General features: G+C 39.3%; 2 protein-coding genes across 2 annotated transcripts; one reads left to right on the top strand and one right to left on the bottom strand.

Moving 5' to 3' along the window:
• The first annotated feature begins 672 nt into the window (after positions 1-672).
• LOC146573908 (interferon-induced GTP-binding protein Mx-like) lies at positions 673-5,568 on the top strand. The gene is made up of 12 exons (XM_085273365.1): positions 673-1,070; positions 1,560-1,697; positions 1,822-1,976; positions 2,434-2,572; positions 2,744-2,942; positions 3,043-3,121; positions 3,219-3,341; positions 3,442-3,583; positions 3,662-3,820; positions 4,552-4,628; positions 4,745-4,993; positions 5,105-5,568. The coding sequence occupies exons 1-12, from the start codon at positions 884-886 to the stop codon at positions 5,327-5,329; spliced, it is 1,872 nt and encodes a 623-aa protein (XP_085129491.1). The 5' UTR covers positions 673-883; the 3' UTR covers positions 5,330-5,568.
• A 454-nt stretch (positions 5,569-6,022) lies between these two features.
• On the bottom strand, positions 6,023-10,528 carry thoc7 (THO complex 7). The gene is made up of 8 exons (XM_085275518.1): positions 10,415-10,528; positions 10,054-10,174; positions 9,825-9,952; positions 9,632-9,718; positions 8,245-8,302; positions 6,453-6,519; positions 6,278-6,347; positions 6,023-6,185 (listed from the first exon to the last, which is right to left on the bottom strand). The coding sequence occupies exons 1-8, from the start codon at positions 10,431-10,433 to the stop codon at positions 6,124-6,126; spliced, it is 612 nt and encodes a 203-aa protein (XP_085131644.1). The 5' UTR covers positions 10,434-10,528; the 3' UTR covers positions 6,023-6,123.
• Positions 10,529-11,456: the final 928 nt, after the last annotated feature.

The following is an 11,456-nucleotide window of genomic DNA, read 5'->3' as shown; positions in this document are numbered from 1 at the left end:
ATTCACAATGACAGGCTTGGTATTATTTGCCCTCCACCCTCTAATCTTTGTGCCATCCTTAAAGTTTTTTGGTCATATAAATGAAACTGTTGCCAGAAATTATGGGGAGGATAAAGTTGTTCTGAGCCCCCTTTTTAAAACTATTTTTCTACTCATTAAAACATCAACATGAACTACATAATGTTAATAAAATATGCAGCGAAAGCTAGATAGAAAACAATACCTTAAATCCTGACAAGTGGACTGACCCTCAAATGCCTCAGAGTGGTATATTCCACTGCCTACAGTTCTCTTAATCCTTTACTTTGCAAAGGTGAACTGAAAACCAAGCATGTGTTGGACATTATCCTTAACTTCTACTCAAAAAGAACAAATTGTGTTTACAGCTGTAATCAGTCTGCAGTCTTTGTTACTTTCAATACCTTGAAAACTGAATCTTGTCCTTCAATGCAGTTGCCATACAAAAAACAAGAGACCAACATTTCCTAACGCATGTTTATGTTCATGGTTCCAGGATTTCACACCTGCAGGTCACCCGGCATGTGACCACTAGGTCTCCAGAAAGTCTTCTGCCTTTTTGTTTTCTGCAGCGTAAACTGTTGGCTAACGTTCATCATCACTCAGTTTGACACGCCTTATTAAATGCGTGCTCCGTCACTGAAACGACAGGATGGGCCAGTCTCTCTCTCATCATTTTTACACAGGCACCTGTAACGTACACGAAACTGAGGGAAAACGAAACTTACAGCCAGGCTGACGATTCGAAACTTCTCCGGTTCAGTCCGTCTTCTTCCGACACAACAGCTCACAAGCCACAGCGACTTTGTCACTTTAATTTTAGCTGCATTCATTTGTTCTTTCGAAGAGAAAAGCAATCACCATCATGAGCACTCTGAACCAGCAGTATGAGGAGAAAGTCCGACCCTGCATCGACCTCATTGACTCTCTCCGCTCTCTCGGTGTAGAGAAGGACCTGGCGCTGCCTGCTATCGCCGTGATTGGAGACCAAAGCTCGGGGAAGAGCTCTGTGTTGGAGGCGCTGTCCGGGGTGGCACTGCCGAGAGGCAGCGGTGAGTAAGAAAGAAGCAAATAAGGAATAATTATAAAGGTTCAAATGAAGAAATAAAGAATAATAAGGGATTCTGACGCAGCATTCACAGATTTTTTTTAACCACGTCAAAAGACACACCGAGCTGATACATCATACTCCAGTGTAGACTGGGAATAATCAGGGAAATGAATAATCCTGGCTTTTAAAACGTTCACTCTGTTGTGCCTTCACTCAAGGTTCCAATATAGTTGAAACAAACTAGGTTTTGCAATACCATCATGCAATGTGTTAGAGGTGGAAATAAAGAGCCACACTACAGCAATGGCCTCATTTACATTTGGAAACATTTATAATTGCTTCTCTTCCCTGTTACCAAATATTAAGATGTGCTGTTGACAGAGTATCAAATAACTCTTGTGCTGTCTGACACAGACTACTGTTTTTCATAATTTCATCAGATTATCTTTAATTTTTTCCCTTTTTTCTTATTCACATTTCATTAATCTAGGCATTGTAACAAGATGCCCTCTTGAACTCAAGATGAAGAGAAAGAAAGAAGGAGAAGAATGGACTGGAAGGATAAGTTACCAGGGCCACGAGGAGGAAATAGAAGATCCTACAACTGTGGATAAAAAGATTGAAGAAGGTACAATATACAAACACATAATTACTAAATCTGGTTGACTGAGCTACCGGATCTTTAAGGTTTCACTGATCAGTCCTGCAATCATTAGTTGTATCATGTTATGTTTGTCTGTTTGTACCTTCAGCTCAAAATGAAATGGCTGGGGTCGGAGTGGGGATCAGCGATGAGCTCATCAGTCTGGAGATCGCTTCCCCTGAGGTCCCGGACCTGACCCTCATCGACCTGCCCGGCATTGCCAGGGTGGCTGTAAAAGGACAGCCAGAGAACATCGGCGATCAGGTATCATAGTTGAGGGTCCCTCTGAAAAACTTCATAGGGACTTCTTTGGTTTTCATAGCACCTTGGGCAAATAACAGGTAAATAAGGCAGATGTGGTTTGCTCCATAAGTCTCTGGACGGTGACATTTTTGTAGTTTTGTCTCTGCACACTAACTACAATGCATAGTAAGTCAAGCATTCAAGTGCAGACTTCATTCAGTTTTAATTCAAGGAGTAAATAAAAGTATTGTTTAATAATTACAATCCCTCATTTTCAACAGTTCAAAAATAACTGGACAAACTAACGTCATTTTAAATATAAGGATTATTTTAATGCAAAGGTGAAAATCTTTTGCAGTCAACGACTGCTTGAATTCTAAAAGTTTGTGTGATTTTAGGTTTAGATGGGTGTTTTCACTTTAAGAATAGGAAGTACCGTAGAAAGAACTACATGCATGGTGTGAATTTATACTTTCAGATAAAAAGACTGATCCAGAAGTTTATCACAAAACAAGAAACCATCAGCTTGGTGGTTGTTCCGTGTAATGTGGACATTGCAACCACAGAGGCTTTGAAAATGGCGCAGCAGGTGGATCCTGAAGGAGAGAGGACTTTGGGTAAAAGGACCCCTTATAGTGTTTCATAAAGCTATAAAACTTCATTCCACAATCATACTGGCTTCTTTTTTGAACATATTTGCAAATTCCAACTCAGTCTTTTAGATGTGACAGGTCTAAGTTCACTTTAAAGTTGTCTTCTCTCTCTCTTTATCTCCCTCTCTCACTCAGGTATCTTGACTAAGCCTGACCTGGTGGACAAAGGCACAGAAGAGAACGTGCTTGAAATTGTCCATAATGAAGTCATCCACCTGAATAAGGGCTACATGATTGTCAGGTGCAGGGGTCAGAAGGAGATCACAGAGAAAGTGTCTCTGACTGAAGCCCTAGAAAAAGAGGAGATGTTCTTCAAAGATCATCCCTATTTCCAGTAAGTTTTTTTGTTTTGTTTTGTTCTTTTTTTGTTGTAGGTTTGTTTGGGTGCGAATCATCTAGTAAAGTACTGAGAACCTGTTTTATTCTTGCTCCAGCACTCTTTACAGTGAAGGCCACGCCACTGTTCCTAAACTAGCTGAAAAACTCACCCTTGAGCTGGTGAATCACATTGAGGTGATTTTTTTTTTCTGATTTTGCGTTCTTATAACAAACGTCCTGTACAACCAAGTGATTAGCTGTAAGGTGTGTGACCCTGCCGTTTGATTTACAGAGATCTCTGCCAAGACTGGAAGAGCAGATAGAGGATAAACTTGCTCAGACTCAGGCAGAGCTGGACAGATATGGTAATGGACCTCCTTCTGATATGGCTGAGAGACTCATCTTCCTCATCGATGTGAGCTTCCTTACCACCCATAACATTTATGTGACTACGTTCATTTCCTTGCATTTCTGCTTAACAAACATCAAATACCTCTAACACGTGTGTGCTGCAGAAAGTGACCGCATTCACTCACGATGCCATCAACCTGACTTCAGGAGAGGAGCTCAACTGTGGAGAGAACTTGAATGTTTTTTCTACTCTCAGGCGAGAGTTTGGGAAGTGGAATGCCCACCTGGACCGCTCAGGACAAAACTGTGAGTCTTTTTATTTTTACTGAGCTGGTGTATAGCAGTCCATTTTCACATCTCTGATGTATACCATTCGTGTTGCAGTTAACAGGAAAATTGAAAAAGAGGTGGAGGTATATGAAGACAAGTACCGTGGAAGAGAACTACCAGGCTTTATCAACTACAAGACCTTTGAGGTCATGGTGAAGGAGCAGATCAAACAGCTGGAAGAACCAGCTGTCAAGAAACTCAAGGACATAGCAGGTGATGTTACAGTCTAGGCAGTACATATTGGATAATTACTCACTTTTTGTCCTAGTTTTGTGATTTTCTGAGTAGATGCTACATTGAATACCCATCCAGTGAGTTTTGATGCATTTGGCTAAATTTGAGCACACAGAATGCTTTTACATACCTCTGAATTTAGCCTGCTGCTTCAGACAGATATGAGATGGTCATTAAAGAGCAGCGTGTCAAATTCACAGTATACAGGTTCAGGCAAAAGTAGAGGCACTGCTGTGTTTTAACGGATTAGGTGGTGAACTTGAGACATTTCTATATAGAATGACTTTTGTTTCATAGCTTAATAAAACTTTGTTCCATAGATCTAATGGCTTATTTCCACGTGTTTTTACAAAATGTAGATGTTTGCCAGATTTGGAATAAGCGGTCGTGTATGCCTTCAATCTGAAAAGTGATCTCCACGGTTATAAAAACATTTTTCTTCACTGTTCAATGTTTTTAGTGCTGTCTATGTTTAACACTTACACTTACTACATTTTCTTGGTTTTGGCAAAGCAACTGACTTTGATATCTTGCACTTTTGCTTGTTGGACCTCTTTTTCTTTTTAATAATCCTCTCTCTAAAACTGAGGTTTGGCTGAAACTATTGAAGTAGCCTGGATTACACAATAGATTTACCCAGAAATATGCTGCACCCATGATGCGATCACTTCAAGTTCTGTGGTTTTATTGTTTATATCTGTTTTCTCTAGATGCTATTAAAAGGGTGTTCCTACAGCTGGCCCAGAGAAGCTTCACTGGATTTCCTAACCTAATAAAAACAGCCAAGGTAGCAATCGTCTGAGTTTGCCTCTGTTTTACTGTTTAATCGTTATCAGCATTATGTCAAAGTATCATTTTTGTCATTTTAAGAAATGTTCAGACTGACTGAAAGTCTTTTTCCAGGCAAAGATCGAAGCCATTAAGCAGGATAAAGAGGCCACTGCTGAATCAATGCTAAGAACTCAGTTCAAGATGGAGCTGCTGGTGTACTCCCAGGACAGGACATACAGCAACAGCTTGAGTGAAAGCAAGCAAGAAGATGATGAGGAGGAGGAACACAATCACAGAGGCAAGCTGCGGACACCTGTGTACACCAAGGATAACCATGCTACACTTCAGGAACTGATGCTACACCTTAAATCATATTACAAAGTAAGTTTACTTTATGTTTAGTGGAAAAATATATGGACAAAATCAGTGAGTGTTTACACAGAGGCTATTTTTGGAATTATTCATAACTGTCTTTTCTACTTCCTCTTTCAGATTGCTGGGCAGCGTCTGGCTGATCAAATCCCACTGGTGATCCGCTACCACATGCTGCAAGAGGCTGCCATCCAGCTGCAGAGGGAGATGCTGCAGATGCTTCAAGACAAGGAAAAGTTGGAGTTCTTGCTGAAGGAGGATTCTGACATTGGCACCAAGAGGGCTGCTCTGCAGAATCGCTTCACACGCCTCATGAAGGCCCGTGCATACCTGGTCGAGTTCTAGATGTGAATGCTCTGCAGTCAGTGGTGCCAGGTGATGGGAGACCGTTTATATGTACACATGTAGTGTAACATGTAGCACTCCATCCTAAATTATGTCTTTTAGGGCTTAAGGGCTCTGTAAACTCTCTGGTTTACTAGTGTGAGTAAATTCTACTAAAGTGCTTTTTGTTCTTGTTTAAATGATTTTGACATCACATCACATAACTTTGTTTAAATAAAGAGGTTTTTTTTCTAACTTGACCTTTCTGATTATATTTTAAGTGTCAGATACTTAATGACGCGTTCTAATTTCTGAGAATTCTATTCATTAAAAAACCATAACAAATCAAACTGAACTGCTTCGGTTTGGCTGAGATGTTGAATTCATCAGTTTTAACTCAAAACCTGAGTAAATAACTGGGGTGGCTGTGACTCAGGAGGCAGAGCAGGTAAGTTGCTTAAAAGTGCTTTGATTGTTCAGTAGAAAAACAAGATAAGAACCAGTCCATTACCTTTACACTTTGTAACTACTTAAATTACTTTAGCTCCCTCTTGTGGTTTCCCACAGTAAATTAAAAACAGCAAAACAAATAGTTATATTATAATTTTCGGATTATAATATTATTATTATTTAAGTTGAAGTAATCAGTTCTGTTTTACATAAATATACATCAATATGAATCTAAAATTTGGTGAATAAATTAAACAAAGCAGCTGTGGACAAGTCAGCTTTATTCAAAATACATTTTAAAAAAGTATCAGAGACAACAAAATCAATTAAAATCAAGTTGTTTTAAATTCAGGATCTCCACATATTCACTCTCCGTTCTCTGCAGGGCTCTCCTGACTGTTGTCGTCATTGTCTGATTTCTCATCGTCTAGAAAACAGAAAGTTGATCAGCGAGGTGAGGTGACACCAAATGTGCTAAGATGCACACTTTAACAGCTACTTAAAACAAAAAGCACTCACTCTCAAGGGTCTGCTGAAGCTCCTGTATGGTACTGAGCAGCACATGGAACTGCTTCTTCCGCAACTCCAACTGAGTGGAACAAAAGCAAGATTTTAACAAGTAGGAATTTTTACTGCTAACTAAAAAAATATTCAAAGTTAAAACTAAAGCGTTTAAGAGATATTTTGGTTTTACCTTGGCATCCACATTCTCCTTAATGTGAGACAGCTGTTGGAGTTCTTTATCAAGCGCCTCAAGCTGCCTGCAAAGAACAAAGTAAAACTGAGCTCATAGCCAGATCATCACAAAAGCTGAAAGCACATACAGTTGTGGTCAAACGTTTGGAAAGAACATAATATCATGGCTCTCGAGTTTCCCGTTATTTCTACAACTCTGATTTTTCTCTGATAGAGTAATTGGATCAGATACTTCTTTGTCACAAAAAACATTCATGAAGTTTGGTTCTTTTATAACTATATTATGGGTTAACAGAAAAAAGTGATCACGTCTGCTGGGTCAAAAATATACATACAGCAGTGCTAATATTTGGTTACATGTCCCTTAGCTATTTTCACTGCAATTGGACGCTTTTGGTAGCCATCCACAAACTTCTGGTTGAATCTTTGACCGCTCCTCTTGACAGAATTGGTGCAGTTCAGTTACATTTAATGGCTTTCTGACATTGTTTCTTCAGCATTGTCCACATGTTTTCAATGGGGTTTAAGTCAGGACTTTGGGAAGGCCATTCTAAAACCCTTGTTCTAGCCTGATTTAGCCATTCCTTTTACCACTTGTGATGTGTGTTTGGGGTCATTGTCCTGGAACACTCAACTGCGCCCAAGACCCAAACTTTGGGCTGATGATTTTAGGTTATGTTGAAGAATTTCAAGGTAATCTTCCTTCTTCATTATCCCATTTACTCTCTGTAAAGCACCAGTTCCATTGGCAACAAAACAGCCCCACAGCATAATACTACCACCACCATGCTTGATGGTAGGCATGGTGTTCTTGGGGTTAAAGGCCTCACCTTTTCTCCTCCAAACATATTGCTGGGCATTTTTGTGGCCAAAAAGCTTGATTTTTGTTTCGTCTGACCACAGAACTTTCCTCCAGAAGGTCTTATCTTTGTCCATCAGCAGCAAACTTCAGTTGAGCCTTAAGGTGCCGCTTTTGGAGCAAGGGCTTCCTTCTTGCACGGGAGCCTCTCAGTCCATGGAGATGCAAAACATGTTTGACTGTGGACAATGACACCTGTGTTCCAGAAGCTTCTAATTCTTGGCAGATATGCTTTTTGGTGATTCTCGGTTGACTCTTCCTCCTCCTGACCAATTTTCTCTCAGCAGCAGATGGTAGCTTGTGTTTTCTTCCTGATCGTGGCAGTGACAAAACAGTGCCATGCACTTTACACTTACAAACAACTGTTTGCACTGTTGCTCTTGAGACCTGCAGCTGCTTTGAAATGGCCCCAAGTGACTTTCCTGACTTGTTCAAGTCAATAATTCTCTTTTTCAGATCCATGCTGAGCGCCCTTGACTTCCCCATTGTACCATTTGTGGGCGTTTGTATCCAATGAGCCCTCTTTAACTGGCCTCAGAGAAGTCCCCAGCTGTCGTCACTCATAATCACTCACAAGAAGTTAAGAGGTCATGCTATGAAGCTCCTTTCACTGACAACATTCTAAGTCACCAAAATTGCTAATTCATGTTGCTGTATGTATATTTTTGACCCAGCAGACGTGATCACTTTTTTCTGTTAACCCATAATATAGTCATAAGAGAACCAAACTTCATGAATGTTTTTTGTGACAAAGAAGTATCTGTTCCAATCACTCTGTAGGAGAAAAATCAGAGTTGTAGAATTAACGGGAAAGAGAGCCATGATATTATGTTCTTTCCAAGTGTATGTCAACTTTTGACCACAACTGTAAATTCGATGCATTTAATTTAATGCAAAGATCTGACTAACCAGAAGGCAAGGACTGACTTACTTTAGTGTTTCATGTCGGTCTGGGTGCTGCTGGATAACCTTAGCTAGAGCATCATACTCTGGAAAAAGTATGGAAAGAGAGAAGTTGGACAAGTTACATCTTATATACATAATGTACTGGTGAGCGAAACAGAGTTTTGTGAAGTAATAGAAGAATTTTAAGGTAATTTTATATTGTAATGGGAGTCAATGAAGTTCCTTCATCACTGGGGTAAAGTGGTCAAATTTCCACACACCAATTAAGACAGTAGCCGCTGCATTTTGAATCATCTAAAGACATCCTGATGATTGCAATAATCTGACAAACTTGACATGAACACATGGATCAAACACATAAGTCATTTTGAGATAAGAATTTTCTAACATTTGATATATTTTTAAGTAATAGAAAGAAGTTCTAGTAACCTCACTCATGTGGTTATCAAAACTGAAACCACCAAGATGATGCCAAGGTCCCTGATTTGCTCACTCTGTTTCAGAGAAACTATTTTTATGTCCCAGACTTTTGGGACCAACAAAAAGTGTTTTGGTTTGGGCTCTGTTCCGTTCTAAAAAGCTTTGAGACATCCAGCAGTTAATATCATCAACATAGCTCATTAGTTTTTTGCGAACAGACGTTAGATCGTCAGAGGAAAGTGATAAGTACAAACGTGTATCATCCGCATAACAATTGTAGGCTTTATTATGGTTCTTTAAGACAGCACCAAGTGGGAGCATGTAAAAGTTAAATAGTAATGGACCAAGGATAGACTCTTGAGGAACCTCTGATTGATCTAAAACTGCTAACTGAAACATTAAACTTCTACCCTTTAGATATGATGAGAGCCAATCAAGAGCCTGACCTGTTAAACCAACTTTGTCCTGAAGCCTATGAATTAGAATCTCATGGTCAACTGTGTTCAAAGCAGCAGTGAGATCAAGAAAAACTAAAACTTTCAGGGAATCATTATTGATCCTCGAGTCATTGATGACTTTAGTAAGAGCTGTTGCTGTGCCATGACTGGTTCTCAACCTTGATTAGTACTTATAAAAACTATGATTTGAAAGGTATTTATTCAGTTGTTTGTAAACTTTTTCTTCCAAATGCTTTGCTGAAGAATGAAAGATTACAATTAAGGCTAGAATTATTAATGATCAATGGAGCCAGGTTTTTTTCTCTCGAGTAGCAGTGTGATTACAGCACATTTAAGGGAAACGGTGAAACACACATTTAAATAGTTTGGTGGGGATAGGGTCAAGTAAATAGGTGTAAGGCTTTAACTGATGTCAAGATCTTTAGAATTTACAGGTGAGAATTGACAACAGCTGGAGGTATAGCTTGTAGAAGGGGTACATAACAAAACGTGAGTCTTTTGTCAATAGGACAGCTGACTGAATAGCTTTCTTACCTTGGCGATTCTTTCGTATCCTCTTTGCCCTCTGAATTTCTTTTTTGCATTCTGCTATCTTCTCATGTGCAGATGTAATGTTTTGTTCTGTAGTATGGGGACAAATTAACGAGTTGGAAAAGCAGGTAATACAAAATGTGACTTGTAAACAGTTGCGAAGATAAATGGACAGTCTCACAAAACCCAGTCCTACCAATGTTGGAGTAGATTTTCTCATAATTCTCCATTTCCCGAAGATTCATGTCGTAAACCATCAACGTCTTCCCCATGGAAAATTCACACTGAGCCAGAATGCCCAGCATCCTCTGATATTGTGTGAATCTGAACAGAATTACAGCACTTTTTATGACTCAGACCAAATTCTTCTAGGCGATTTTAGAGAAATGCGTGGCAACCGAGTTGGGTATGTAGAGCTCGCTTACCCTTCCTCCGGGGTCCCGGGAGAGTTGCACCATTTCGTGAAACTCTTCAGGAGCAAATTGATTCGGCGGTCATCTCCGGCTCCATCACCGTCAATGAGAAGGCGTTTCCGAATAACTTCATCTGGAATACGGGCGAAATAACAGCCATTCAGGTACAGCAGGTAACGCGAATACACCGGCTAACAAGGCTACTTGATGTTAGCTGTATCCAAAATAACCCACGTCTCCATGCACAACTGGTTCGTTTTTGACGGGTATGGGTATGTGCCTGGGTATAGTAGTATTTCTAAAGGTTTAGATAATTGTTACTACTCATAGGTGGTATGACTAGCTAATATAAATGAAGAGAACGGTTACTTACCATCTGTAACAGCCCCCATGTTTGTGCTGCGGCTTTGCAAAACTTTATTGAGCAGCAGGAAGTGGACAGTCTCCTGCTCTTCTTCTGGGGTTTAGTCCTCGGTTGGCAAGCTAGTTTGAAAAATTACTTCCACCAACCGGACTGGAGTGGGCAAAAATAGGTGCCATTGGATATTTTATGAGACAAGTGAAACCTTTAGTTGGAAAAAAAAATGCAGAGCGTTTTCTTTTTGATAAAACTTTATATGATGAGTTTTTTTTTTAACTTTGGGAAGAGCAGAACAACACGGAAGTATATTGTTAAAACCATGTTTTGGTGATGACATGATGACTGATGACATTTATAGAGTGTCTTAATTTGTGTCATGAACCATCGCACTAAACTGATTTTTTTTTCTTCAAACAGACGTATAACTTTCTTATATGTTTTGGAATAAATTCTGCAAAGTGCTATAAGTGTGATCTATTTTTCTTTTCTTTTTTTCAACATTATGTTTATTAAAGTTTTACATATATACATATATAAAGTACATACACAAACAAATTTACACAATAAACGAAACACAAGGTACATTCAATGAAAGCACTTGAGTCCATGAGACCTCTGACAGATTTTAAAGAATAACTTTCAGATTGCAGCATATGGTTGTAGTCCTGTACAGGAAATAGCTAGGCTGTCCCTGTCTCACACAGTAAACCAGATAGATCTTTATTCCCAATATACTGGATGTAGCGCCCCCAAATTTTCTGGAAAATTTCTTGTTTATCTTTTAGAGTATATGTAATTTTCTCTAATGGTAAACATAAAGACAATTCTTTGAACCAATGTGAAATACTTGGTTTGCCAAGACTCCTCCACGTTAGAGCTATCACTCTCTTTGCTTGTAGTATTCCCATGTTTATGAAGATTTTTTCAAAATGATTTATGTTACACCCTACAGGATATAATTCCAGTAGGAAAAGTTTGGGATCCATCACAAGTTTAATTGACAAAATCTCCTTTATCATTGCTCTAACCTCTTCCCAAAACTCCTTTATTTTTG

The sequence above is a fragment of the Mchenga conophoros genome, linkage group LG5, assembly GCF_057382185.1.
Source record: "Mchenga conophoros isolate Kocher_MC1m ecotype Shallow Benthic linkage group LG5, M_conophoros_male_GT1.1, whole genome shotgun sequence".
NCBI lineage: Eukaryota > Metazoa > Chordata > Actinopteri > Cichliformes > Cichlidae > Mchenga > Mchenga conophoros.
This window is presented reverse-complemented; position numbering and strand designations above follow the sequence as displayed.